This window comes from Hirundo rustica, chromosome 12, assembly GCF_015227805.2.
Source record: "Hirundo rustica isolate bHirRus1 chromosome 12, bHirRus1.pri.v3, whole genome shotgun sequence".
Classification (NCBI taxonomy): domain Eukaryota; kingdom Metazoa; phylum Chordata; class Aves; order Passeriformes; family Hirundinidae; genus Hirundo; species Hirundo rustica.
Genome location: NC_053461.1, coordinates 20,437,516 through 20,464,472, shown reverse-complemented (window position 1 = coordinate 20,464,472; position 26,957 = coordinate 20,437,516). Strand labels below are relative to the sequence as shown.

General features: G+C 45.2%; 3 protein-coding genes across 5 annotated transcripts; all 3 read right to left on the bottom strand.

Annotated features, from left to right (window-relative positions):
- Window positions 1-96: 96 nt before the first annotated feature.
- IRAK2 (interleukin 1 receptor associated kinase 2) lies at window positions 97-14,811 on the bottom strand. 2 transcript variants are annotated; one of them, XM_040076738.2, is made up of 13 exons: window positions 14,653-14,811; window positions 13,100-13,279; window positions 10,205-10,369; window positions 8,825-8,937; window positions 7,240-7,434; window positions 6,741-6,805; window positions 6,190-6,304; window positions 5,814-5,923; window positions 5,241-5,436; window positions 4,502-4,564; window positions 3,268-3,468; window positions 2,586-3,102; window positions 97-2,288 (listed from the first exon to the last, which is right to left on the bottom strand). In XM_040076738.2, exons 1-13 carry the CDS (start codon window positions 14,789-14,791, stop codon window positions 2,170-2,172), a joined length of 2,178 nt encoding a protein of 725 aa, XP_039932672.2. In that variant the 5' UTR covers window positions 14,792-14,811; the 3' UTR covers window positions 97-2,169. The 2 variants fall into 2 exon arrangements, with proteins under 2 accessions (XP_039932672.2, XP_039932673.2); XM_040076739.2 differs by having other exon boundaries at window positions 7,240-7,407.
- Window positions 14,812-16,521: 1,710 nt separating this feature from the next.
- On the bottom strand, window positions 16,522-19,676 carry LOC120758473 (von Hippel-Lindau disease tumor suppressor-like). The gene is made up of 3 exons (XM_040076773.1): window positions 19,448-19,676; window positions 18,936-19,046; window positions 16,522-18,557 (listed from the first exon to the last, which is right to left on the bottom strand). Exons 1-3 carry the CDS (start codon window positions 19,656-19,658, stop codon window positions 18,373-18,375), a joined length of 507 nt encoding a protein of 168 aa, XP_039932707.1. The 5' UTR covers window positions 19,659-19,676; the 3' UTR covers window positions 16,522-18,372.
- Window positions 19,677-20,155: 479 nt separating this feature from the next.
- On the bottom strand, window positions 20,156-26,306 carry THUMPD3 (THUMP domain containing 3). Of its 2 annotated transcripts, none has more exons than XM_040076661.2 (9): window positions 25,985-26,306; window positions 25,522-25,599; window positions 24,533-25,069; window positions 23,170-23,300; window positions 22,680-22,749; window positions 22,167-22,282; window positions 21,871-21,981; window positions 21,507-21,630; window positions 20,156-21,276 (listed from the first exon to the last, which is right to left on the bottom strand). In XM_040076661.2, the coding sequence occupies exons 1-9, from the start codon at window positions 26,189-26,191 to the stop codon at window positions 21,145-21,147; spliced, it is 1,506 nt and encodes a 501-aa protein (XP_039932595.1). In that variant the 5' UTR covers window positions 26,192-26,306; the 3' UTR covers window positions 20,156-21,144. The 2 variants fall into 2 exon arrangements, with proteins under 2 accessions (XP_039932595.1, XP_039932596.1); XM_040076662.2 differs by having other exon boundaries at window positions 21,871-21,978; window positions 25,985-26,197.
- Between the last annotated feature and the right edge of the window lie 651 nt (window positions 26,307-26,957).

Below are 26,957 nucleotides of genomic sequence, written 5' to 3'. Positions count from 1 at the left end.
GATCTTGAGCTGTTTTTGCCCAAATGGGTGGAACGAGATACATTTTCTGTGCCATAAATCGTGAAAAAGCAGGCTAGAAAGAAAGGAAATGTTCAGGTTTTTTATTCACAAAGCTATTAGTAAATGGTAATGCATAAACTGGCTTCCAAACTGCCAAGTTATATAACAGTGTTAATGTAAGACCACACAGTGTCTTATTATGTTATGCTAAATATTTAGGTAACTGTATGACTACCTAAATCACCTCAGAACATTTAAAAACTATTAGAGTACAAGACAAACAATAACAATTCCATTTGGTGACTACAGGAGAACAAAACTTCTAAAGCACTTTCATGAAATAGAACTGTGCACAAACTACATTTCTGTTTAAAACTCTCAGGTTTCCCATTCAGCTCTGCAGTGTAACCATACGCATTCCTGTCCGGAGAAGACATGAGGATTTTACCATGCGTCTCCCAGAATATACCCATGAAAAACAATCAATATTACATTTTCAGCACCCTAAAATATCTCAATTAAATCTCCTGTAGAATTAAGCAGTTATTGACTAATCTGAGTATACAGTATTTCTTATGTCAGTACTAATCTTATCTTGGTTTGATTCTGTTAAAAAAAAAAACGTAAATACAAAGGCAGTATCTAGGCACTTATAATTAAGGAATTTTACCAGTTTTTAGTGTAGAGAATACCTTGAGAAATGTGTAGGTAATTCCAGTACTGAGGTTTTAGTTAAAAATACTTTTACTTGCTCGTAATAATACATAATAATGAGCTAGGTACTCTACAGAAACAGAAGGTGTGAGGCCTTTGTGTAAAGCTAGGGATATATACTAGTACACAATTCCACTGAAAATAATTACATATAATTGTTTTTGTTCCCTGAATTGCACTGTGAATTGCAGCCATTTCTGCACGTCAGGCCCTGTCTCCTACGCTCAGGAGGCAGCTCGCCTGTCTGTAAGCTGAGCTACATACTCTGATAATTCTTTTGGATCGTAATAAACCTGTTTTTCCCCAGACTGCACACAAGTGGAATATGCTAGCAATAGTACAAATAATAAATATCCATAAGTGATAAAACCAAAAGTGATACTTTCATAAGGAGGCTTTCACTTGATCATAAATACACCAGCATACAAGTTTCTGTTTCTTTTGCATATGATCCCTGGTCCTAAGACCAAGGAACCTACTGCTGGGTGAACCAAGGGACACCCACAAGGATTCCTCTGAGAATGCCTGGTGAGTGTGGAACCATCAACAAGTCCCCTTATTAGCTTATATTTGATCCATTGCCAAAATAAATAAATTATGTTTCAAGTGTCCTATAAAAAAAACAAAACTATTTTAAATTAAAATCTTTTCCCCAATCCAAAATATACAACAGTTACCATGTGAAACACAATGAGAAACATCACCATGTAAAGGGCACTTAGAAAAAAAAATTCCCAAAAGTACTCCTATGAAGTATTAAACACAGCCTTAGAGCTCACAAAAGTGAACTGAAAGGTTGTACTTAAGTGGTGTTACATGTATATGTGGGAGAGAAGCTCAGAGAGTAGAGGAAAGTGGTTGAAGTTATTTACTTATACCTGTGGTCAGTGCAGTTCAAACCAAGATGAAGCCATATACACCATCCTGAGGACTTGCACAAAAATGCCCCTTCTCTGGTAATGCAGTGGTTTTGAGTATGTGGACTAAGATTATATGGAAGAGGAGAGAGCCACTGGAAAACCTCCCCAGTGACTCTGAGGATTCCTGTCCGCTGTACGCAGTGGGAAAACAACACAGGGTATTGCTGCCTGGCCACTGGTCAGTGTTTGCTCTGTAACTCCGGAGACTGTGGTTTAATAGACCAACAGATGCTTCCTGAAATGCACTGCAAATGAATCATAACTTATTTTGTCACTCCTTTTCACCTTGCAGACGAAAAGGCAGAAGGCATTTCTTTGTACAGTGTGGAACTGTGCTTTAATCTGCTAGAGAACAGGTATTTTCCAGTGCTTCTCCATGTGGTACTTCTTGTGTCCTTCAGTCAGGGCTCATGTTCCTGATCCAAATCTGCTACTAATCCTATGTGAAAGGTACACTTTTGCCATCTTTCTAAGGAGGAGACAATACTTATTTCTTCTTCTTCTTAGCTGGCCACAGCTAATAAATCCATCCAATTTATGATTCAAAAAGTTCAGAACTGTTTAACTTGTCTTCTTCATACAGCAAAATATTTTCCATGAGCTTCTTTTTTTGATCATTTATCTGTATTTTCCAAGATGTCTCTCTGGCTAAGGCTGAAAAACAAAAAAAAAGCCCAAATACTGAGGAAAAAAAAAAATCCATCTACTATCTAAGGAATAGATGTAGTTTTAAATTTAAGAAAAAGCAAGCAAGTAAGAAATCAAGAAAATTGGCTTAGGAAAAAAAAAATCTGATAGAAAACTGCTACATGTTTTGTAGATTTATTAGTAAATTCATAACCAAGGAGAAAAGATTTACTGGTATGTGTTTAAAAGAAGGAAGAGGAACCTAAGCAGTTCTGGAGAAGAGAGTAATTTGTCCCTAGGATTGTAAGATGAGGGCACTTGTACCTTGTGGAGCACACAAAGAATCCAGGTCTGTGTTTCCCTGTGGACAGGTGCCCTGAGCAGCAGCTGCTGTCTCCAGGATGCCATCGCCTCTGGCGCACGCCACGCTTCTCTCCTGCAGTCCCTGGTCAGGCTTTCCCTGCTTGGTCCTGTAATCACAGGATGCCACTTTTTCTGAATTGGTACAGTTGTGGCTAGGTAACTCCTCTGTGGATTTTTCTGGAGGATTCCATATGAAACTACTGGACTCATCTGATTCACAAGGGACCCGTGACATATAGATGCCATACGTGTCGGGTGCCACAGCTCCCATGAAAGGTGCACAGGGGCTGCCAGTGGCCAGAATCGCTGCCTGGGTGCTCTCCTCTTTAGTCCCCTCTGCAGAAGGCACATCCACACTCAGACTGGCTGTCTCATCATCAGTTTCTTCTGGAGTGTTCATGGAGAATCCAGAAGTGCTGCTTCCACAGATGTAATGCTCTTTTAATTTGTTTTCGGCCATTTCCATAATTTCAAGTACCTGTTTTTAACAACCAAATCTGTGAACGCATAGGAATTCCTGTAGCCCTGCTTACACATATTCTCCTATGTCAACACTCACAAAAATAAGCAAGGCATGATTGTTGTAGCTTTATACCCCAATGACGAGGAGACTTAAATCTTGGCCAGGTATTTCAAATATTACCTCTGCTATGTTCGAATTCTTCTTTCTCAGGCAAAGGCAGATGGATGACGCAAAATCAACAGCCACCTCCTCCAGCAAGTGCCCTGCTTTTCTGTCTAGGTATTTGCAGCAGATTTCCTTGGCAGCCAGTTTTTCCAAATTTTTTACTTTGGAGTGTGAGCTTTCTTTTGCTGTTTGAATTTCATCGGCAATCATATCTTTCTGTTCAAAGGAAGAAGATGCATTAAATGAAGGCAAAATGAACACGAGCATTTATTTTTGTCTGAATCTCTGAGAATCAGTATTGCTGCGTATTTGTCATTACTGCTCCTCAATGCCTGGTTCACAGACTGAAAAGCTTTAATAATCTCTGTTCATGCAACTGACTGAAATGTTTGTTCTCAAAGGAGAGAAAAAGGCCAGTGGCTTTCTCTGCATGTGTCCAATGCCAAATTCCCTAAAGCAGGGCCAGCTCTTCTTGGCTTGTGCTCATTTATATAAGAATGAAAAAGAGCCAACGCTGTGTAAAGCAGCATCCTTACACATGTATTTCTTTATAACACGTGTTAAAGAAATCAGGAATGTAGGATCTTTGATTTTCTGAACCTCTCTGAACTGCTTGCAAGTAGTGGGAATGCAGTAGTTCTCCCCTCCAAGGCTTCAGCCAGACAAGAAGATGGGAGCACATCCCACAGAAGGGATGCAGGTGGAGGCTGCTTTCTACAGATGGTTTTAATACATTCAGTGAGTTTGGCTGTTCTGATTGCTTGCAAAAGTGGTTTATGGAGCTCTAACCTCTGCTTGGGAAACTGGCAAGGATATCAGTTCCAGGCATGAGCACAAGACAAATGCCCGATAAACATGATGATAAGCTTCTGCAGTTCCTGCTTACCCATGTTTTCCCACTCACTGTGGCTCATACCACCTCCTCCTGGCACACAGAAAATATGCAGCAGCATTTCAGTACAAAGCCTTGCCTCTTAAATACTTATTTATTTTGGAGCCTCTCCTAATGCAATTCAGGCCAGCACTCATGAGTGGGTATGTGAAATGGGAATATCTATTGTGCTTCTGTTCTAACGGTAGGCAGGCTACTGACATTAATGGAACCAGGATACGGCTCCTAAACTTCCCTTCTGCAGGACATGTACAGCAGACAGCAGTTATCAAATTGTATTTAAATAAAATTAAAATTATTTTATGACAGCAACCCCATTAATTTGTATTGGTGTTCATTACTGCTGCTTTTTCTCACCAGGTAAATCGGGTGTCTGTCTTCATCCAGTGCCTTAATCCCAGTCAGTATCTCTGCTAAGACCTATAAAACATATGTGAAAGATAAAATTAATTGTTCAGAATGAACTATAATTTTAAAAAAATAAGTTTCTAACTAAAGAACTATTGAACTTTCAATGCACTCTGATATTATATTTTTATTTCAGGGGGCTTAACAATTCCAGCTCAGGGCATTTATTAGACTTTAGATCTACCTTCAGAGTCAAGCCCAGGTTTTATAGTACAATAGATATTGCTGAAACAAAGAATAAGAAGAAAGTAAAGCTAAATGTAGATAAGAAATCACGCTGAACAGAGTAACTTCCTACTTAAATGGAAACACCAGGAGATGGGTGACATCACAGACTATCACTTATTTTGGCTCAAATTACAAATAACAGGCAATGTTTGTAGCAGTTCATGTGGTAAGTCTGCAAGAATTTGGAGCATCTAATTTGTTTTAAGCCATCATTTAAGCCATCATTAGAAATATTTTATTTACAATAAGAAACACTTTTGTTTCTCTAGTTCAAAAGATTCACCTCATTTTGCCACAAACTGAGATATATATAAAACCAGGTTTTCAACACATTATAAAGCCAGCAACTATAATATGAAATTGCCAGCAAAACAACCATATGAGGTACTTGCTCTTACATTGAATTGCTGGTCTAGAAGCATCAAAAAATGCAAAAGAGCATGGAAAAAAGGCAACGTACCACACCACAGCTGAATATATCCACTTTTTCTGTTAATTGCCCATGTCTGACGAAATCTTCTGGCAGGTAAGTAAGAGAAGCTTGTAGGACTTTGGTTTTCATCATGGCATATTCTGTTTTTTTATCAGAAGAATGCAATCGCAGGCCAGAATGCCCAAGCTTTGGTGTGAAGTTTTCATCCAACAAGACATTTGAGCTGTGATAATGGCAAACAAATAGCAATATTGGTCAAATCATTACTTTATCTTGAGGCAAAGAATTAATTTTATACTTTTAAACTTAAGCACTGAAAGTGTCCAGCATTTGGCCTCCTGCATAGGACTGAAAGGATTAAGAATGTTAGAAAGAAAGAAGGAGGAACACGAGTGCCCAAAAATTACTTCAAAAATTTACTTCCATCATTTAGGAAACAGAGACAGGTTAAACAAAAAAGGGTAAAGGCCCTACAGAACAAGGGACAGCAGAAAATACTGCAGATCAATTTCCAAATTGTATAAACTTTAGCCATGATTGTTAAAGAAATCCTTGAATTACCAGGTGGCCAAGGAAGTGCTGATATGCCAAAGTCCTCACCTCTTGATATTCCCATGAAGAATTCCAAAATTATGCAAATACTCCACTGCTCTGACAACTCCTATAGAAATGCTAATTCGCATCTCCCAGGTCAGTGGAGCAGAATCATTCTGCAAGGAAAGGAGGAAAAAAAATTGTAATTAATGGAATAAAACACTGTAAGACATCGGTAGTTTAGCAAACCAAAGGCTTAGCTGAGTCCCAGACAAACTCCAGGAGAAAAGCTGCTGCCTTTCTGGTGCTTGCAGCCAAGGCACTTGGGCACCTTTTTTTTCTGACTGCTTCTCCAAAATCAAAGAGATGCAATTGTTTTTCCTGGAATTCCAGGAGAGTACTTGCAATCACAAGTAGGTGGAAGACTCAGATTATTGCTTACGTGGCACTGAAGCTTGTTTTGCAGGGAGCCATTGGGCAAGTACGGATATATCAGACAGTGCAATCCAGTTTCCACTGAGAACCCCAGCAGCTGCAGAATGTTTATGTGACAACACCTGCAGGGACAGATCAGCAGTGATTTGCAAATGATGTAAGAGCAGTGCCGAAAAATACATTTCTGAGCTGGAAAATGTTCCTAAATTCAAGCAACTGGAATGGTGTGCTGCAGCTGGAAGCACAGCTGGAGGCACAACACAGCCCTGGACAGGAGACAGCAGGAGCCTGAGTGGGGAAGAGCCCATCACATTGCAGCAGGGGTACAAGGTGGGCACTCCCCATCCCAAGGCTGCAGAGTGGCAGTGCCAGCTCAGTCAGGACCAGCAGTAGCCCTGGGCTCTGTGCTGCTTGCCCAGGGCTCCTGCACAGGCAGCGCACGACCCCTTGTCCCCAGCCCAGAACGGTGCCTGGAGCAGATACCCCAGTGTTGATGGAACACCCAGCACAGACCATGAGCAGGACATGCATCGCTGCCTCTGAAAGCCAACCACTCACCGAAAGCAAATCTGCACTTCTGTATGAAAGAACCTCTGGGTGGAATTTGGGCTTGTGCATTCCAGCTGAAAAATGAAAACATACAAGAGAATGTCATTAGTAATTACTAGAACTTTGCATATACTCACATCAGGTAGCCTCTAGATGACAAGCTAGTGTAGGACAAGTACCACTGATAGCAACATTAAGTCAAAGGCAGCAATTAATTGGCAATTAGAACAAAAACTAGTGTAAAGACACCCCCGATCCAATCATCAATGCAGGCAGCTATACTGCAGGCTACTCCCATGCAGAGAGTTAAAGGAACTACATGTGTGAGTAAAGTATCCATCACATGTGTCTTCTGAATTTACATTTAATTATTTATGTAATTTCATTTTTACCTCTCCTCTTGTGTAGTTATTCTGGTTCCTTCCCCACACAATATTAAACAACAACTGCTAATGGGCAAGTCATGCTAATAACAACATCCTATTCTAGAAAAAGGTGCAGTACTTGCCTCTTTGAGTCTTTTGATTACAAACACCATGTTGTTCCGCTGACCTTTGTAGATGTCTGCAAAAGTACCTTCACAGATTCTGTTCTTGTCACTGAAACTGTTTGTGGCATTAGCAATTTCCTTCTGGGTCCACAGAAGACTCCCACTAGGGAGATCACCCATTGTCTCCTGCTGAGGAGTAGAAGAGCTGCAAGGCTACATATTTGTAAAAGAAACAAGTTTATCTCATGATAATCCATATGCTTTTTCCTTCTTTAAGTGTGATATTTTCCTTCCCATATTTTAAGCCATCACTGTGATTACTGAATGAAACTGTGAAAGGTATTATGTAATCAATCCTTAGGGTGTAGGTAATTCCTGTATCAATGTGTTGGGATGATGTAAAACATTTGCATAGTAGAAGCGACTTGAAATCAGTTACCAATCTGCATTTCCACCTTTCCCAGGAAACAGACTTAGTTTTGTTTAAAAGTCCATATATTTATGTGAAGTGATTTTAGTCTGATTTACGAAAGATATTAATCTTTATAGTTGGGTTATACATTAAGAAACAGTTGGATGAGAAGGTGGGATCCCTCATAATGTAATTATGCTCTGGTAGAAACTTGATATCTACTTTTGAAGCATCTGGCATCAGTTGCACAATAATTTGTTGCTTCCAGTGTGGTAAGTCCTAACACCAACTATAATTACAGTCCCACTGCAGCCTAATCATGCAGCTTTCGCAACCTTAATGTGCACCCAACTTGAGGAAACAAAGCACTAACTTCTTCTCGAGAAACTCTGAAACTACTGCACTCTGAGTCAGTCTTCTCTCCCAGCTGGTACTCCTGGACCATGTTATTGTGGATAACCAAAGAAAACAGGCCAAGAACAACCATGATGGGACTAAGGTGTGCTCACAGATCTGGGAAACACTTTGGGGACAGGACAGATCTAGTTAGACTGTAAGGAAGATGAGAGAATTGTGGGGAGGAACGAACAGGAGACTTCATGCTGAAATCATTAGGAACACGAGAATTTTTCACACTGTGATGGTTAAGCACTTGCAACAGGGGCTCAGAGAGGTGATGGAACCTTTACCTTGGGAGATTCTCAGTTGTCAGCTACACAAGTCTTTGGACAACATGACTGTAATTCAATACTAGCTCAGTTTTGAACAGAATCCACATTTAAGTATACAATGAAACTAAAAGAGGTATGTGGTTCTGACTAATCAGTTATATATATTGTCCTGTCCTGTGATCACGCCGGAAAAGTAAGTCCTCTGTAAAATCTACACAGGAGAGTCCTTCAAACACAACTGCTGTTTGTGGGTATGCTATCCCTTCTGAGCTATGCAGGAATTAAACTGCAAATTTTTCCCTCACTGGTCCTTCACTGGCAAAAAAAGTGACTTAAACCACAAGCAATCTAACTGAAGCAATAGTACTGTATTCAGTCCAAGCCCTTGGTAATCAAGCTCAATGTTTTCACTACATCAATGTTTTTGTACAAGTAGAGGGATAAACTCTAACTGAAAAAAGACACAATGTCACAAAGGCAATTTTCCTTGTTATAGTCAGTGAACACTAAGGGGATTTACCTTCACACTCGATAAAACAGGAGGATTGGACTGTAGGGAATTCAAAAGGTCTCTCGGGGGAGGTGGTGGAGCAGGGAGGGAATACAAAGCTCCTTCAGAAACAGCACCTGAAACTGAGATAACAGCATTGAAAACACACTTTATTTTTGTAATACAACCACCTGTGACTAACTACAAAGGTCTAGGAATTATGAAGATCTAGGGTATATTTTTAATTTCTGACCAAAGATAAGCTGTGACAAGCTGTCAAACTGTGAAATTCTGTGTGAAAACAGGGAGCTCTCTTCCTGGTTTTTGTTTGCATGATAACTCTGAAGCCCTCTTCAGCCCTGGCTGGGGACGTGGCACTCCCTGTGTCTGTGCTGTTGCAGATGCTCTTCCCAGTATGTTCTGGGGTTCTCCCTCTCCCGCCCAGCTCTCTGCTGGCCTAGATTTACTGTGCATGAACAGAGGGACATGGAGCAGGACACGCATGGAGTCAGGATGGGACCAAGGCATTCAGAGACCCAGGAATTACCCTGAGATCCCAGAGGATAGATACAGCCAGCATCTCTCAAGGTCAAGAGGGCTAAAGGAAGGACAACCAGGAGGTTGTGTGCTAAAGTCAGGAATAAACAGGAGACAGCAGTGCTAGGAAAACAGCAAACACTTGTCGCAGCGGGCGGTGGTCAGAGTGCCGCAATCTTCCTGGAGAAGTGTCCTTAGAAGGACGTCTCAGAGGCACAGATACATCTGCTGCCTGCTGAGTGATTTCAAGCTCTTCAGTGAAATCAGCTCTTTGGGGCAATGCTGAAGGCAGAGACAGCCTTCATACAGAATTCTGCAGGAGGCTTTATTCAGCTTCTTCCTCAGAGTCCAGCAATGAAGTGTGAAAGAGGGAGGGGAAAACAGAGGATTATATAGGGAAGGCAGGGAGCGGGGTAAAGCACCTGAGCCAATCGGGTGGAGGATTGAGAAATGAACTAATCAGAGTGTTCTAAATGGACCAATCGTCTGTGGTAAAAAGGAGGAAAGAGGGAAAGAACCAATGGAGTACAACTCATTAACATATCAACCACAAAGCCTCATGGGAGGAACACATTTCCTCAGCATGAAGAGAGAGCTGTCTGCCAGGGTTTCTCCCTTAGGGCGTGGTGTCTATACACTGTCTACATTACCTGCTCTCTGTCCAGGGAAGCATGTCTACATTATTGTCTGGCTTCTCTCCAGGGGAGCGTGTTTACAGTAACACTGTCTGGCTTCACAGCCTCCACAAACACTCAGCTGTGCCCGTCTGGGAGATCAGTGTCTTCACGGTACTATCCTGACCACACACACAACAGCCTTGGCTATGCAGCCAGCTCATGTCAGAGCACATTTGGAGTCCATTACTGTACTTACTGCCTGCTGGGACTGCTCCCAGGTGTGAGGAGTCTGGGGATGGCAACAAACTTATGGCATTTTCTTTCTCCCTCCTTTTGCCTTCTGTGGGAGGTACAGATATGATCTGTTTGGGTGGCTCTGGATCTTCTTTCTCAGGGCTGGTGACGTTAGAGGCCGATGTCCCTTCAAAACAGAGCAAAGGGAAGATAAGGATAACCAGGAAAAATAGAGTTTGATCAGAAAATAATCCTAGTCAGGATATCAGACTTCAAATTAGCATCAATATTAAAATGAACATTCAAGCAATTTAGACGGTGGTTTTAAATTGAGACTGTACCCGTGACATTAACTTCTACTGAAAAAGGAACTAATAGCTTCAAACAAATACCAGCAATGACTATTCAACAGATGCAGAGTGTCTTACAAGAAGAAATTAGCAATAATAATACATCATTTTCTATATAGCATCCTTCAGGTAATGATCTCAAATCACAAATACCTCCCAGCCTAAGGAAGGCATTGAGTTCTCTGTCAGTTGTCATGGGACTGAGGGGAAGATGGACAGAACTGTGTTGGGTTTAGTTAGTGAAACATTTTAGGACTATTTTCAATTGAGTGATTTTAATGGCATGACTAGGTTCATTCCCAGGAAAAACTTTCATATACAGGACTATTTGTAAGAAAGACTCATACTTTTACTTAGCAACAGAAAGAAACAAACGAAAAACAATCTAGGGTAAACAACAAATGGTCAAAGCTCAAAACTTATTGATAAATAAGGAAAGTTTAAAGGATAAATTATTGATTCACAACAGCTCTAATAAATCCTGTGCCGTACACAGCTTGGCAAAACCTCAGAGTCAGGCCTGAAAAAGCAACTTGAAGTCTGATTAAAAGAAGTATAAAGATACAGTTTACAGGAACTTAAAACTACGTATATGAGGGGGGATTATTCAGATGAGATTAGGCTACAGTTAGGATGGGAAGAAATAAAGTGCAAAAGTTCAAGATGCTGTGGTATATGAGGTAGTCAAAATCCCCAAAGCAGCTGAATTCTTATCTCTTAAAGAGCTCTTAAAACTGAGGTGGAAAAGGAGCCTGGAAATGCCCAGTGTGCACTTGGGATTATATAAGGGCTTTCTACTCCCTGAAAACATTTTCCTGGTTGTAGTTCTAAACTCCTATTTGTCACTTTTTATCAGCAATACCTTTTAACATTTTTTTAAAAATCCAAAATAATGTTTTATTTTCATACAGAAAAATCATAAGCTCAAATATTATTACATGGTGGTTCTTATCCTGCTGTCCTAACAGCTTTGTATCTTATCTGGTGATCTCAGAATCAAATATGCCAGGCCCCTGTTTGCATTTGAAATCAGACAACAGTTTTGCGTTCTTTTACTTGTACAAAGGCCAGGGAGTACCTGGAACAAGCAGGAAGGCCAGTGTTTCTTGTGTAATCTGGGCTACTTGTATGAACCACGAGCCAGTGAACAGTGGGAGAGAAGCCAAGCCATGGCACATTCAGGCACTGAGGCTGAAGAACAGCAGTACATGAAGAGCAAAAATGGCAGAGATGGGCATGTTCTGTTTAAGGTTTCTATCTGTTTTCTTCAATGCCACCTATGAATTCAGGTGTGAATGAAAGCAGGTCTGAAAATTAAAACTCAGAACACTCTGGTATTTTTGTTACTGTGTTCCAATGGTATGAAATCCCAAACTTTACAGAGTTTTAAAACTAGCTGTCAAACAGCCTGCAGGCCTTTCTGCAGGCAACTCCCTGTATTCTGTGTTTTCCCTCACGTGGTTTAACCTAGAAGTCTCAGAACTTAGCATCACTTCCCTTATTCAACCTACTTTTCAGGGTTTTTCATGACTTTTGCAACTTCCTGCATGTCAGACAAACAGGGCAGCACTGCAGCTAAAGAACTGACATAGAAAACATCACTATGGACATTCAGAAGTGGGACAAGAGAGTGCAAGAAACTGTTGAAGGGAGGTAGAACTCTTTGGGAAGTAATTTGTCAGCAAAAGATCACCCTTTGTCCTGTGTGTGATTCCTTTAAGTAGGAATAAATTGAATTATGGTGATGTAAAGACCGCTCAGTTTTCTGAAGTGCCCAACAGAACAAGCTACATCCTCTGTAACTGCCCAAGAGGAGTCACCCAAGTAAGCATATTCAGATACAGAGAAAAGCTTAAAAAAAAAGAAAAAAAAAAAAAAAAAAAAAAAAAAAAAAAAAAAAAAAAAAGTAACTGACAGCAGCACAAGGGAAAGCATGCTGTATGGGAATGTCCCGCTGTACCTACATCAGGTGCAAATTGTGCAAGCGATGGCCATACTGACATACCACAGGGTGCAAACCAGACCCACAAAGGGATGGTGAGTGTTTCCCTGCAGGGATGCTGACTGGTTTTGTCTGTGTTGTGTCTGTGTTTCAGGGCTAACTCCTGGAACCTGCTCTTGGATTGGAAGCAATCCTGGCAGGGGCTGTAATATGCCATCTCTCAGGATGTTATCCAGTGCCACAGGACCAGGCCTGGACCAGGCCTGAAGGGCAGGGACCCTTTGTGAAGCCTCTGTGTTCTGAAACCCTGTCTGGTGTCTAAAAGCACCAGCCACGGTTGGGCCACAGCTCATCTTCCTGGCACTTCTCGAGGGGTCCAATATGGGCACCACAAACTTGGGGTGATGAGCTGCAGGGAACAGTGACCTGTGTCACCTCTTCCCTAGCACCACCAATTTTACTAGAGTGAGCAGAAAGTCACAATCAGTGGAGACTTTTTAGAATTTGACACAGGATGTGACCTCTAACAAAAAGCTTCTTCAGCTAGCAAGGGAGATGTTCTAGGAGGGGCCTGGGTGCTGTGAGGAGTAGCACAGAGCCATGGAAGGAAGGGGCAGCTACTCACAGTCCAGGATGACCTGAGCCGCTCGGTAGAGCTGCAGCCCTTGCAGCAGGTCCAGGAGTTGCTGCACTGTTGCCAGCCTCACTCCCCACCACCACATGAGCTCCCTCGTGATGCTGATCCCTGTCTTCTCCATGCACTTGATTTTCCGTAGCTCTGTTTGATCAGTGATCACATAGGAGGCTGGCGGGAGAGAATGGATATTTCTGTTTAAATATTGGAAAAAACAGGCAAGGGCAAGCAGGACAGGCTAAGGTGTGCGACACAGCTTGCTTTTGCATTTGCATATCTTTAAAAGGAAGGATCACAATAAATTACCTATGTGGACATGAAGAAATTTCTGTTCCTAAAGTAAGATATCCCTTTTCTTCCTTCAGCTATTCTGGAAAAAATTTTGTTCTATCCGAGACACTTGAAAAGTGCCTTTCCAGCATATTTTCCCTGTAATCTTTCTCCTTAGTACTCTGTACCAAAGGTTAGATTAAATTCCTAAGGCGAGTCTCCCAAATCAGGTGACAGCAGTCAGTGGAGTGGCTGCACTCCCACTTGCGTTCCTAAATCCCTGTGCTGTGGTGAGCCAAACAATAACTGAATCACCTGGGTGTTAGTTACACTCTGATAAAGGAATCAGGGAAATGCAGCTATTTTCAGATCCTGTGCCAAAGCTGACACTACACAATGTGTCCTAATTCCTGACCATACCTGTCACCCCGCTGCATTCTTCCCAGCTCACTTACCCATACAAAACCCACCGCCCCTCACATTGCCCCAGCTCCACCCCACGTGCCTAGACACAGCCCCAAGCTAGAGTCTCGGAGAGGCTGTGCCTAAAGGAAAAAAGCTAGGGGCTGGGGTGTTCATGTGGAGACAAAGATTCACGAGTTCTCACCACGGCTGGCTTTAGAAGGACGTCAGAAATACAGCTTTATGCACCTGAAGGTATTGGAGAATCCCACCCGACATCAGGAAGTTTAACTGGGGTAAGAGCTTATTCAGCACACAGTTAGGGAAGTCATATCAAATAAAGGAAGGCAGGCACTAAGAAAAGGTTCAGCTTAGAATTGTTTGCACTGGGATACAGAAAAAAAAGAGTAAATAATTCAGGGACTATACTTTCTGTACTTACTGACTGTACACAGCCAGGACGGAGAAAAATGGGCAGAAAGTATGAGGGAATATACATGAAGAGAAGGAGGAAAAGAAAAAAAATAGAAGAACATCTGAGCAGATGTGAGGGACGATGTGAAAACAGGCAGTGAGAGGTGGCGGGAGATACAGGATGACTGGAGAGGGAACTGCGAAAGATTGCGGAGAGTGAGGGGAAGGAACCTGGCTGCTCAGGAACCACAGGAGTCTGGCATTCCCACCTGCGTCTGAAAGGCAAAACCAGACTGATGACCGGGAACTCCCTGTTTACAGGATGTGCTCTGCCGAGCGCTGGGAAGCGCGGGGGACAGCGCGAAGCCCGCATCCTTCCAGCACGTCCCGAAGGCGCTGCTGTCCCGGTGCCCCCACGCCAGCCCCGTCGCCACCCCACCTGCCCCATGCCCCCGCACCGAATCGCATCCAGTCGTAGTCGCTCAAGCAGTCCATCTTCTGGCAGAAGTCCTCCAGCACCCAGGCGGGCATGCTGTGGATGTACAGCGCCGGGGCCGAGCCCGCTTTGAGGCCGAGCGGCGGCTGCTGCAGGGCCATGGCTCCGCGGTCCCTCTCCGGACAGCCCCTTGCCCCCAGCGCGGCCATCAGCAGCGGCTGCGCATGGTGCGCGCCTGGCCAGGGACCGCGGCCACGGGCAGCGACGCTCACCGGCCTCTCCTCTTCTGCCCCGGAGCTTCCTCCTCTCTGCGGGGCTGCTCGCTCTGGGGGGCTGCCCTCACAGCCTGCCCCAGCGCGGCAGGCGGGCTCGCTGCCGGGGAAAGAGCCCGCGACACTGCCAGCGATCCCCGCAGGCTCCGAGCGCTGCTTCCTGCTCCGGCTGACGTCAGGCGCCGGCCCCACATGCAAATCAGATTTTCCTTTCCATGACTGTTATTGCTCCAGCTTGGTTGCCACATTACGAGTTTCGCGTGCCGGAAGCGAGAGATGTTTTCGCGGGCGTTGCGCACCGCTGGCAGGGCCGGCGGTACGGAGCGAGCGGATGGGTGCGGGCCGGGAGCGGAGCCCGGCAGAGCCGCGGCCCCGGGCACTCCGCTGGCGGCTCCTTCGTCCCTGTGACCTTAGAGAGGGGCTGTGAACATGGACCCCCAACAGCGTGCTGGGGCCGTCCGCGGGCCAGCGAGACACGGATCTCACAGTGGCTGAGAAAGGAACGGGCACCACCAGAGAAGGCACTGAAAAGCCGCCAGGTGATGCCGCGCAGGAATCCTCCGGGCATGGTTTGCCATCACGGCCGCGCACAAGGAGCTCACTCATTACAGTATGTGGTACGGTAGGATATGCAGGAATTGAGAATTAAAGAACATCAGAAGTGGTTACAGGGCCAGGTCTTGCTTGCCAAGGATTAGGCAAGGATTGTGGCCAGGAAAAACTGAAAAATGCAATATTGTTGTAGCTATAAGATCAAAGAACAGGAAAAAATAAAACTACCCAAAGTGTATTTAAAATATCTTAAAGTGTATGTTAAATATCTTTAAAACTCAGACTGCCTTGGGATGAGCTGTTTTATCAGTTGTACCAGGTTCAACAGTAACAGTTGCATTTAAGGGGTTTTCCCCTCCCTTTTCCCTGCTCACTGTCCCTCTGACACACGCCTAAATGTTTTCACGATCGGAACATCTCTGAAAGTGATGTAAGATGAGACTGAAATTGCGTTGCAAAGAACTACACAAAAGTAGGAAGGCCTCTTCCCCTTGGGTACTGGAAAAATTTGTGAAACCATTTGAACTATTTACCTCTGCGGGAAAACAAGGGGAAAGAACACATCCAGCTGTGTGTATGGCTTCAGTTCTGCTCTGAATGTTACAGGTAATGCAGGGTCTTACTGGGGAACTGAAATCAACTGAATAAAGACTGGAGCAATCCTGTATATTCCTGCTGTTAGGCCTTCCCCTTCACTGGTGTGGGCAGTGGAGCAATCCTGTATATTCCTGCTGTTAGGCCTTCCCTTTCGGTGGTGTGGGCAGGACTCTGCACTGCTGTGTGCCTCCCCCAGCCCCTGATGCTGCAGAATGTCAGAAGCATTTATTTCTCAGGGGTTTCTCCTGCTCAGCTGTGCCCCACCGCCCCTGCACACCGTGCACCCTCAGGCTGGCCCTGCCGGCTCTCTCTGCTGGTCCCGGGATGGCCAATGAGGCTGTGCTGGACTGACTGAACCACCCAGTGCTAATGCAGCTGCCACAAGTGAATGACGACTTTCACTCATAACTAACCCATCTGAGTAACTACCAGGAGACTGCGTTTCCCAATGTTTACGTGTTAAAGCCAGCTGGGGTTTCTCCAATCTTTTATTCTGATCCAAAGGAGCACTCCAGAAGAGAAAAATACACTCTAAAGAGAAACACAAGAAACCACAGACCTCACCCAACTCAGAAATACCCAGAACGTGTGTGCCATGTACAGACTGTTAAACCCAACACCTAATAACAACTAGGTTACAGGAAAAGCTGCAGCCAAGCAGACCAGCTTCCTGCCAGGGTATGGCAGAGCTGCCATGCTAATTGCAGTACACAGCCTCATAGGCAGCACGAGGGAACCTTCTCTCAGGTATGGTCAGGAGCAGAGTACAGCACTCTCTGACCCTCAGGCTCCCTAGGGCACTGACCCATGTCTGCTCCAGAGACCTGCATGGGCTCACCTTCCCCTCAGAGATCTGTGAGAGGTGGGAAGAGCAGAACTTGACAGTAGCCCTGTTCCTGCCCAGACACTGCCTGAAGCTGTGCTGATAGTTCATGAGAACCACAACGCAGCCCTGCAGCATCAGCCTGGGTAGGTTGTACAGTCCAAAGTGTGTTTCCTGGTCAAACACGACTGTCAGAGTATCATAGAATACACACACAGAGGCACTGGGGACCTACCTGACAGAATTAAAGTCTGAAAGCTGGCATGCATTTCCATTTTTATGTCAAAGATCAATTTCTTCAAATATGTAAGAAAAACAAGTTTGCAAATAGGGAGACATTCCATATGTACAAAACTGAGAATTGAGATTCTCTGTTTCACAGCTACTCTCAGAATGTACAACTGGAGGGACACGTATTCACAGAAATAACCTGCTGTAATCAATCTCCAACCAATCTGCTTCTAACCTGAGCTGCACCACATCTTGCTCGATGGACAATTAATGTAACTCTAAACTACGCTGTTTTGAACTCTCTGTGTGTATTTACACCAGAGCACATTCCACTGAGATGTGGAGAACACAATACAGGCAAACACATATTACCTTTCTTTTTCAGCCTGCCACTAAGCGTGGCCCTGTTTGTGAGCTGGCTGTGTGAGCCAATACAGCTCCCATTGGTCCTGAGAAGACACAGGCAGCTCGAGAGGCCCATGCTCCCTGAAAAGGCCTCCTACTACAACCTGGACTATAGCACGGCTAGGGGAAAAGACAGAACTTAAAGCATCTGCCTCCTGTGAACCCTGTACAGGCTGTGGAAGCAGCTGTGGGAGATAAGGGTGTCCAAAACTAGGATCTGCTCTCTGTGGCTGAAATCAGCCAGGCAAGAATCCTATGACAAAGGCAAATAAGGCATCTGAGGTATGATGATAGTAAAAACATGTCAGACCTAGAGCGGATCCAATGTGGCTTTGTATGTGGAAAGGTAAGAGGCAGAATAACCTTCAAGCATTAACAGATCATTTTTCCACCAATGTAATGCTTGTCCGACTCTCAGGCACTGCTGCAAACTCTCATGTACAAACCACCCATGTTCTGTAACCCACAGGCACATTGAGGCTACATGTGAAAGGGAAATTCCATCAAAACAAATTACTCAAACCAATGACACTTAAAACCGTTAGTCTGGGCTAAATTAATCCTTGGTGTAATTTGCTTTCTAATACAATGAAAGTTACTTTGTATGAATATTTTCCATTTCCACCTGCCCTGATCTTACCCTACAGTTTGCAATACATGTAATGAAGAAATGAACTGATCCATTAGAACCTGGCATGCCTCCAGGTGCTGTTCAGTCTTTGACTATTGATTTGACTATCACCAATGTTATGAGTTTATGTTTCAAAACTTTAAACAGAGGCATCAGTTCTTGGTGTGTTTCCTGTTGACTCTTGCTGCTCTGACTCAGTGGTTTGCTACTGAGAAGTCTGAATTAATTATGTTATTCCACAGTTTTGTTCCTCAGTGCTTCATTCCTCTCCAGAGAAAGCCGCTGAAGATCCTTCCAAATATCAGGATGATCCTCCAGCTCTTCATATAACGACTGAACAATGTCCAGTTTCCTGTAGTCCACTGGGCTGACCAGACTGCGCACAACCTGCAGACATCTCTCCTTCAGGGTGAACACTGCAGTTAAACACAAACACAACACAACCTTCTCACGAGGGCTCTCAGCTGCTGCTCCAGTGCCAACGACGCTGCTCTGAGCATGTGAACACAGAGCATAGCCTGCAGCAGTGACCCACGACAGGCTGGGCTCTCCAGAAAGGCGACAGAAGTGGTTCCTGCCATGAGGCATCTACGGAAACGCCTTAGACAGCTCTTTAAAGGAGAGGTCTTCCACTAGTTCCAGCCAATACAACAGCTCTACCTAGAACCCCTCACCATCTCTTCCACTGCCTAAGTAGGTTTAATTTAATGAAGAACTGATTTCTCACTAATCCTAACAGGTCCAAAGAGATCAACTTCAGAATTCCCTAGGGTGCCTGTGGTCCTGGCCCTTACCTGGCAGTGTGATGTCAGCTTTGGTCACATTGGGGGCTGCCACAAACAGCTCCTGCTGGTTGACAAGCAGCCCGTCATTGGTCCCTGCATCCCGGAACAGCCAGAGGTGCCCTGGCAGGGAACAAGGTGGGAATGTACCAATTATACAACTTTTTAATGAGTGACTCTGAAGTGCATCCACTCACAAGGGACCAAACTCTCCAGCTTAGCTCTGTGTGCACAGCCATGGTCCCAGTCACTGGTGTGAACTGGGAGGGGAAAGGAGAAAGGTGAAAAGGATAGGAAGAAAGAAAAGAAGAAAGGCCAAAAGAAAATGGGAAAATGAGAGGGGGAAAGGAAATAGGAAGAGCAAAGGAAATGGAGAGAGAAGAAAGGAAAAGGAAAAGTGGAAGAAGGGAAAAGAGAAAAGAAAGGAAAAAGAGGGGAGAAGGTAAAAGGGTAGATTCCACCACCAGCAGCTCACCCACGCGGGCCCCGCGACGCCCAAGCCCATCCCGTCCCGCCGCACCCACCCCGGTAGCTGTTCATGACGCGCCCGCTGCGCGGCTGCAGGACCGGGTAGTGGCGCGGCTTGCCCTCGAAGTCCAGCCAGACGGGCAGCACGCAGCGCGGGCTGTAGTTGTTGAAGACAACCTCGGAGACCTCCCGCGTGTTGACAGAGCGCAGCACAGCCCCAGGTCCAGGCCCGGGCCCGGCCGGACGCCCCGGGCCCGGCGGCGACATCGCGGCCCCGGCCCGCCCCGGCCCCGCCGCGCGCAGGCGCCAGGGGGCGGCACCCACCGGGAGCAGGCCGGCGGCGGCAGCGCCCCCTGGCGGGGCGGGCCCGCTGTGAGGGGAGCCCGCGCCCGGACCCGCTAAACGCTTTTAACAACGCGAGGAAAACGGCAACAGGCGTCGGGAAAGTCGCCGCTTCTTTGCCAACTCCTTGTCATGTCTTATCGCCCAGCGACCTCATTTCATAGCTCTTGTTACTAAGGCACTGGGCTCACCAGGGCCGCCACAAACCAATTCTTCCTCAGCCAGCAACAGCTAAGCTGCCAGTTCCTTCCTCTCCCGACCGCTGTCTGCCAAAATATTCCTTTATCCTTCAGCTGTAGGTTCCCGAACACAATATTATCTTTCTCACACACACATAAAAACAGTAAAATTCGAGAGAAATTAACAGGATATTGGGAAATCTGAACATGAACCAGAAAAAGAACAAAATTAAGACTCATCTCTTTATGCAAAACTTCTAAAACTTTAATACTTGTTAATTCACCTCTGAACAGTTACACATACTTAGCATGAACACATTGTAATGGAAAAGGCAAACCAGCAATGTGTTTTTTAGCCTCTGATGAGCAGAGTAAGAGACCTGAGAAATCATAGTATGGTCACAGAGGAAGAATATATTTGCAACAATATTTTTGTGAATACTGTGGCAGCGTAACTGTGGTAGTTAAACTACCTAAGAAATTCAAATTGCCACCTTGATGCATCCATGGCAGACACTGAAACCATGACCTTTTTAATATAACTACTAAAAGAATCTCTGTCCTCAAATAGTAACTACAGACTGTTTTCTAAGGCTGTGTGTTACCCCTTCACCCATGGCAATGGAACACTAAAATATGGATCTGACATTTACTGGTAATTAGCCCTAAGGTGAGGTAACAGGCAAGAGAACCAGCAGCACGGCATACTGTTTGCCAACTGGAATTTGCTTATCAGACTACAAAAACGAGGTACTGGTTTCTTATTAGTTTACATTTGAGCAATGGTATAAATTAGAAAGCTGCGTTAGAGATACTACCTCTGAACCCTTTAAGGTGACTGTCTTAGTAGTACTGTTAGTCATTTGAAGGTACAGCTTGGTAAATAGATTGTTCCCCCCAGAGCTGCCTCAACATGTTTTCTACTGTAAGCAGAAGAAATAAATGTTTAACTGAAAAAGACAAGAGAAGATTCAAGCCAAGGGAAGAACTGCTAACTCCACTAATGAATTTAAGTTTGGGTGGAAGGGAGCAGAGATGATTTGAATAATAAGGTTTCAGAACACACAGTAGAACTGGCAGCTCTCAAGTTGATCCCTGGTTTAATATACGTGTGACAATTTCTCCACAGGTTGTGTGGTTTTGAAACTGACAGACCTATGCTCTCAGGTGTCTGCTTTACCAGATGGCTATTCAACAAAGTCTGGAGGTGTCTCTTGTCTCCTTCAGGCAGTTTACCAGAAGGGCCTTCTCTCCTCTGCTCTCTCCCAGGTGCGCCTCAGCAGATACACTGCAGCATGGAGTCCCCCCACATTCACCCACACGGTCTGAGCTCGGCGCCAGATGTGTCCCACACGGGACAAGGCCTGAAAGCCAAAAACAGACAGAGAGTGGCATTAAGACAACATTATTTTTTATTATTCTATATCACATCTGATGGCAACATCAAAGGACTTTTCAGGTCCAAAACTGAATCTAAGCGTTACTAATTATTGCTCTATAAATGGAGTATCTTTTGTAATGATGACAGCTTACAACTTTTCCCTCAATGTATTTTCAAGTGTAAATAGGTTTGATTTTCTCTCACAGAACAAACCTTGGCAAAGCATTTCTTGTCCTGGGTAAGCAGCACAGCCCTGCCGGTCCCTGGGGTGCAGATCCGGCCCATCTCCATCAGGCAAGCTGGGTAGAGATCCCAGTTCTTCTTCTTCGACCCTATCCTGCAAGACACATTCAGATCCCCTTTGTGATCACTGGCGCCACTTCAGTGTTGTTGGTGTCTCAGACATCATTGTGCTCATTCAGGACCGCGGTTACTTTCAAGCTCATTTTTAACATCGGGCTCACGACTCCTTCCCCACCAGGCGCGGTTCAGTACCTTCTGGGGAGAAGCCCAGCCCCGGTCAGGAGAGCGGCGCAGCTGTGGCAGCGAGGAGCAGCACCTTCCCAGCACAACTCACCTCTTCCCAAAGGGCATGTCTGTCACCACGATGTCCACAGAGCCCGTCCGCAGAGGCAGGTTGCAGATGTCCCACTGGACGATGTCCAACGGAACGCCCAGGGCGCTGCTGCTGCAAGAGCAAAGGCAGTTCCCTCAGACATGAGCACTCAGAACGTTTTTACAGTGGGGAGGTCTAGAACATTGGCAATAAAATAGACAAGAAAATATGAACCAGACACTCAAATACATCAATGCAAAGTGGGTTTCTGTGCATACAACACTGCAGGAAAGGTAGATCCCTCAGGCTCCTCTCACCTGTCCTTACTCTCGTTTTTCCTCAGTAAGGAGCAGACGTTGTTTGCTGCTCTCTTCACTGCCTGAGGGTTGTTATCCCCTGCAATGTGGTAGCAGTAGGGCCATTCTGCAGCTCCCTGCCAGGAAAATGATAATAAGCAACATTAGCATCAACACTGACTGAATGAAAAAACCCCATTAATTTCTCGAACATGACAGAATACAACAAAGCGACTGCAAGTGGATGGCAGGAAATTTGGAATTCTGTAACAGACAGCTGTATTTTGCATCTTTAAAGCTCAAAATACTTTTGGATTTAGTCCCTTCCTCTTACATCCCATGGAAGGAAAATGAGGTCATTTACAAAAAGTGTATTTGCATCTGTTCAAAAATTGGTGAAATTGGAGCTTACTATTCAGTGAATTCTATTCTTCTATTCTAGTCTTCTATTACCAAGAAGACTAACACATGTTATTCAGCTGCAGATATAGACAAGTTTAATTAAGTTTAAAAAAAAAAACACAGAAGAATCACCTCTATTGGAATCGCACCTGTACCACACATGGGATCAACTATGATATCTGTAGGCTGGGGATCACAGAGTCTGAGGAACAGAAGAAAAGATATAGTGAGAAATGTCTTAAAAACATGAATTTCTGTAAATAAGGGAAAGGAAACTGTTTTAATCACTCTGATTCTACTCTTCTAACGAAAAACTTTATGTGATTATTTTTTCCACAAGTTAATTACTATTTCATAACCAGCAATGCAGTGGAATTCTTTGAAGACTGTGGTACACTATTTTGAAACTTGGCTAATACAGCAAATGTTTACTTTCCTTGGCTGGGAAACACCACCTGTTACTACAAGGCACATGGTGTCAGCAACTCCAGTTTTTTTTATTTCTTTTTCTTTATGAATTAACAGAAATGGCTTCTGAGGAAGCAGTGGGGGATATAAAAGGTTTACTTGCTGAAACAAAGTGACTTGTTAACCGAGCATAATACAACTTAACTGCCCTGACCTGAGCATGCCGTAAGCCAGGGTAGAACGTAGCGTTGTGGGTCCAAAGTGTGTGATATTTCGTCTGTGGAGACTCTCTTCAGTTAACGCAATCCCTACCACGACTTCATTGTTGTGAATATTCAGAAGAACCTAAAGAAAAAACTTGAAGTGAATGTCAGAAGTAACAAAAGCTTTCCACAGAATGCCTAATAAATACTTGCAGGAGCCTTAGATGGTAATTTAAAATCCAGGAATGACATATAAAAAAGCTTTTCTTCTTGGGAGTAAAGCAAAGCACCATTTTAATAAGACAGAATTCAGATGAGCATTCACATACAGTCTCATTCACACCAAACCTGCTGCACAAGACTTCTCAAAGTGCTACAACCATTGCACTGGCTTCTTAAAAGATTCTGGGGCAGAAGTCGGGTAAGTCCTGCAAGACATAGTGAACCATCTGCAAAAGCAGCAATAAAAATCATATTTGTGGTGGGGACTACATTAACTAGGAAGGTGAAATCTCACTCCAGGGCAGTGGCCAGCCCTTAGTAAACTTGCAAGAAACCTTAGGTCTTTCTGCCCCTCAAAAACGGTGGCTCCTGACCACTGACAGGCCAGGGATGCTTGTTACCCTGGTTTTTCTGAGTTTTTTAAGGCCTTTTTGAATTTCATAAATGGAGTCAGTTCTTTTAGTTACTGTAGAATATTAGAGCAGTTTTCTACCTTTTCCCACAGATGTAACATAAACAAATCCCTTGTTTTTCATTCTCTGTCCTTTGTTTGCATATTTCTAACCTGAAAACAATTGTAACTGACAATTGGTCTAGCCACTGAGGCTGAGGGGTGGAAACCCCAAAAAGCCAATCTTCTGCTAGACCCAGAAATGTATAAAAAGTAAGAAATAAACAAAGGGGTCTCTCTCCGCCCTGTCTCAGCTTTGAGGTGGATGGAGAAACCTCTGCTCTGCAAAACCTCCTGTCTGCGTGTGGCTGCTTTGTGTGTCTCAGTGACAGATGCTGTTGTATTTTCCCAGCCTCTGCTCTCCCCTGACTGAAAAAAAACCACCTGACAGTTAATTTCTTCTGTCCCCTTCATCCCAAAAACAGCTTCCATTTGGAGCATTTCCTGGTAACTTAGACTGCTATTAAACAACGCATTAGAGGAAAGATTTGCTGAAGGTGAAAGCAAGGCAAGTGCTTGCATCAGAGGACATGCATAATGTTGCCAGGGAAATTAACACTCCAGAAGAGGCTGATTTCAGCATTACCAGTTTTCAGTTCCATAGTCTCTGGAAGGCAATTTGGGGATTTCTAAGCATCAGAAGTAAGAACTAAAACTTTGTACTGCAGAAACATAGGTATTTCCAAGGCACACCACTATACCTCCACATCAAAATTAGTCATGTCAGCTTTCCACTGGAAGTGCTCTTGCACAGCTCCACCAAAGTCTCTTGCAGCCTCATTCGACGTGAAGCTGTGCTTGTCTCCAGCTCTGTTGCACGTCACTCGGAACCTCAGCACCTTCGCCTCTCCTTCGCTTGTCTGACCGTCACCAGCCTTGGTCCCGCACTCAGAACTCGCCTGCACTTCAACTTTCACATCTGATTGCTCATTCTCTTCCTCCTCCTCCACCCCATTTCTGGAGGTCACCCCTTGGGGATTCTCTGTTTCCTGGCCACTAGTGGGTTCCACAGCCACAGGATTTTGGGCACAGTCCTCCTGGTCATTAGTGTTATTTTGGTCTGCTCCTCCCTCTTCTCCGCCATCACTCAGCTTCTCTCTGCTTGCTGGACTCTGCAGATTGTGCTTTTTGCGTTTTGTCTTTTTCTTTTTCAGGCTATTGTTCAACTCCCAAACTTTCAATGGATCGGTCCAGGACAGCTTTTTAACCAAATCTTCCAAATCCTTTAGAGCATCTTCCTTTAAAAGACAGAAAAAGTTGTGCTTTGAAGTTATTCCATCCTTTTAAAAGTTATTCTTTATTTTGAGATCTCTCAAAGTAGTTTATTAAACATTAATCCACTACATGTTTAAGCAAAGCTTACAGGTTTTTGTCTGGTTTTTGCCATAACTAAATGGAATTACACTGAAAATCACAAGACCCGCAGGATTTGTCCACTGTCCTATGTCTGTGGCCTACAAACATAGCATCAGCTCTTATCCCAGATTTTGCCAATGTAAAGTATTTAACTGCAGAAATTATATTAGACAACATGGCCACACCTCCATTTACAAGCCAGAAAAGGGAACTGGAATAATATCACAAATTAATAACTTGTTAAACAAACAATACTTCGATGCTAGTCTTAAATTAAAAAGCCCAAACAACACTCCAAACCCTACAACCGATAGAAAAAGGAAGAGTAACTCACCTTATTTTCTTTAAATTGATAGTCTTTGAACTCCTGAACCACAACAAATAAATTATCCACTGACCTCAGACGGTGGACCTAGAAGAGATGAAAAGGTGACACATTACAAACCGTGTGCAGTGGGGACTGCGTTTACTGTCGCTAGAATTTTGCCATCTTACGTCGAGGTTTTAGACTACGGTTTTCCACCTTTAGTCCCCACGGGAGTTATCAGTTTACGTCTTTGCACTGATTTACCGTCCCCATCTATCATTTCATCTCCCCCTGAAACCCCGGTAAAGGCGGACACAGCTGCTGCACCCAGGCCGTCCGTGGCTGGGTGCGGGATGCTGTCCGTATCGGGGGCCTTATAGCGAAGCGTTCCGCCCGGAGGGGCTGGGACCCACCGAACCGAACCGAACCGAACCGCCGGGCCACAGGGGGAACAGCGGCGCGGGGAGCGGCGCGGAGAGCCCGCACGGACCTGAGGCAGGCTCCGCGCCGGGACCTCGAAGTAGATTTTGCCCCGATCCCTGCTGATCCTGGAGGCCGAGCCCAGCTTCTCCTGCACCTCCTCGGCCGCCGTCTGCTCGAACCCCGTGGGCACGGTGGCGCCGATCACGGCCGCGAGCTCCGCGCCCTCCGGGGCTGCGGCCGGACCCAGCCCCGCGTCGCCGGCCGCTTCCGCCATGCCGGGCTGCCGGGGAGGGCGGGCGACCGCTCACACCCACCCACGAGCGGCCGACCGACCACCGGACCGCCCAGCGCCGCCGGTCACACCGCCCCAGGCGCCGCCACCGCCCGCCCTTTCCGCTTCCGCGCCGGGCGGCGCCGCCCCCGCTGCTCCCGGTGCGCTGCTGGGCGCGGGCGGGATGGCCGGGACCGGGTGTCGGTCCTTAGGGTCCCGCGGGGACCGGGTGTGTTGGTCCTTAGGGTCCCGCGGGGACCGGGTGCCTGTCCGTGCGGGTACCGGGTGTCGGCCCGTGCTGCCCGGCGGTGGGCGGCTGTCGGACCCCGGGCCGGGCTCGGTGCTGCTCTGTGCGTATTCCCGCTTTGTGACAGGGTCATTCATTCGCCGCGAGGAGCGCTGGCGGGCCCGCGGGTCAATTCCCGGTTCCAAGCCCAGCATTCCCGGAGTGTGGGTGTCCCTGCAGCCCCTCGGATCCCGGCGCTGAGCTCCCGAACTGGGCTGCGGGGGTTCTGGCCCCGTAGCTGGCCCTCACCTGGAAAAAACTGTTTGGTTTGTATTAGTTTCTGAGCTACAGAATGAATTTGGTGTGACCTGATCTGGTTTGTCTTGCCGTGACAGGCATGTGTTCTGTAAGTTCCATCCAGCACTTGAGTTTGCAGGGGTTAAAGTTTTTCGTGTTGCTTCCTGGCTCCAGAGGTTGCTTTTTAAAATGTTGTTTTGTATTGCAATATGTGCACAGAAAAGTGAAATAAAGATTTGCCCTTCC

Bases quoted from the DNA above. Each gene is read 5' to 3' on its own strand.
- IRAK2 (XM_040076738.2), bottom strand. From the start codon at position 14,791: ATGGCCCTGCAGCAGCCGCCGCTCGGCCTCAAAGCGGGCTCGGCCCCG. The intron at 5,437-5,813 runs GTGAGGACTTTG...CCATTATCACAG, and splicing joins CTTCATGGGAATATCAAGAG to CTCAAATGTCTTGTTGGATG. The intron at 3,103-3,267 runs GTAATATTTGAA...TGTTAAAAACAG, and splicing joins AGAATTCGAACATAGCAGAG to GTACTTGAAATTATGGAAAT.
- THUMPD3 (XM_040076661.2), bottom strand. From the start codon at position 26,191: ATGGCGGAAGCGGCCGGCGACGCGGGGCTGGGTCCGGCCGCAGCCCCG. The intron at 22,750-23,169 runs GTCAGGGCAGTT...TCTGTTCCTCAG, and splicing joins CTGGCTTACGGCATGCTCAG to ACTCTGTGATCCCCAGCCTA. The intron at 22,283-22,679 runs GTGATTCTTCTG...TTTTCCTGGCAG, and splicing joins CAGGTGCGATTCCAATAGAG to GGAGCTGCAGAATGGCCCTA.
- LOC120758473 (XM_040076773.1), bottom strand. From the start codon at position 19,658: ATGTCGCCGCCGGGCCCGGGGCGTCCGGCCGGGCCCGGGCCTGGACCT. The intron at 19,047-19,447 runs GTGGGTGCGGCG...GTTCCCTGCCAG, and splicing joins CGTCATGAACAGCTACCGGG to GGCACCTCTGGCTGTTCCGG. The intron at 18,558-18,935 runs GTAAGGGCCAGG...GTTTAACTGCAG, and splicing joins AGCTGACATCACACTGCCAG to TGTTCACCCTGAAGGAGAGA.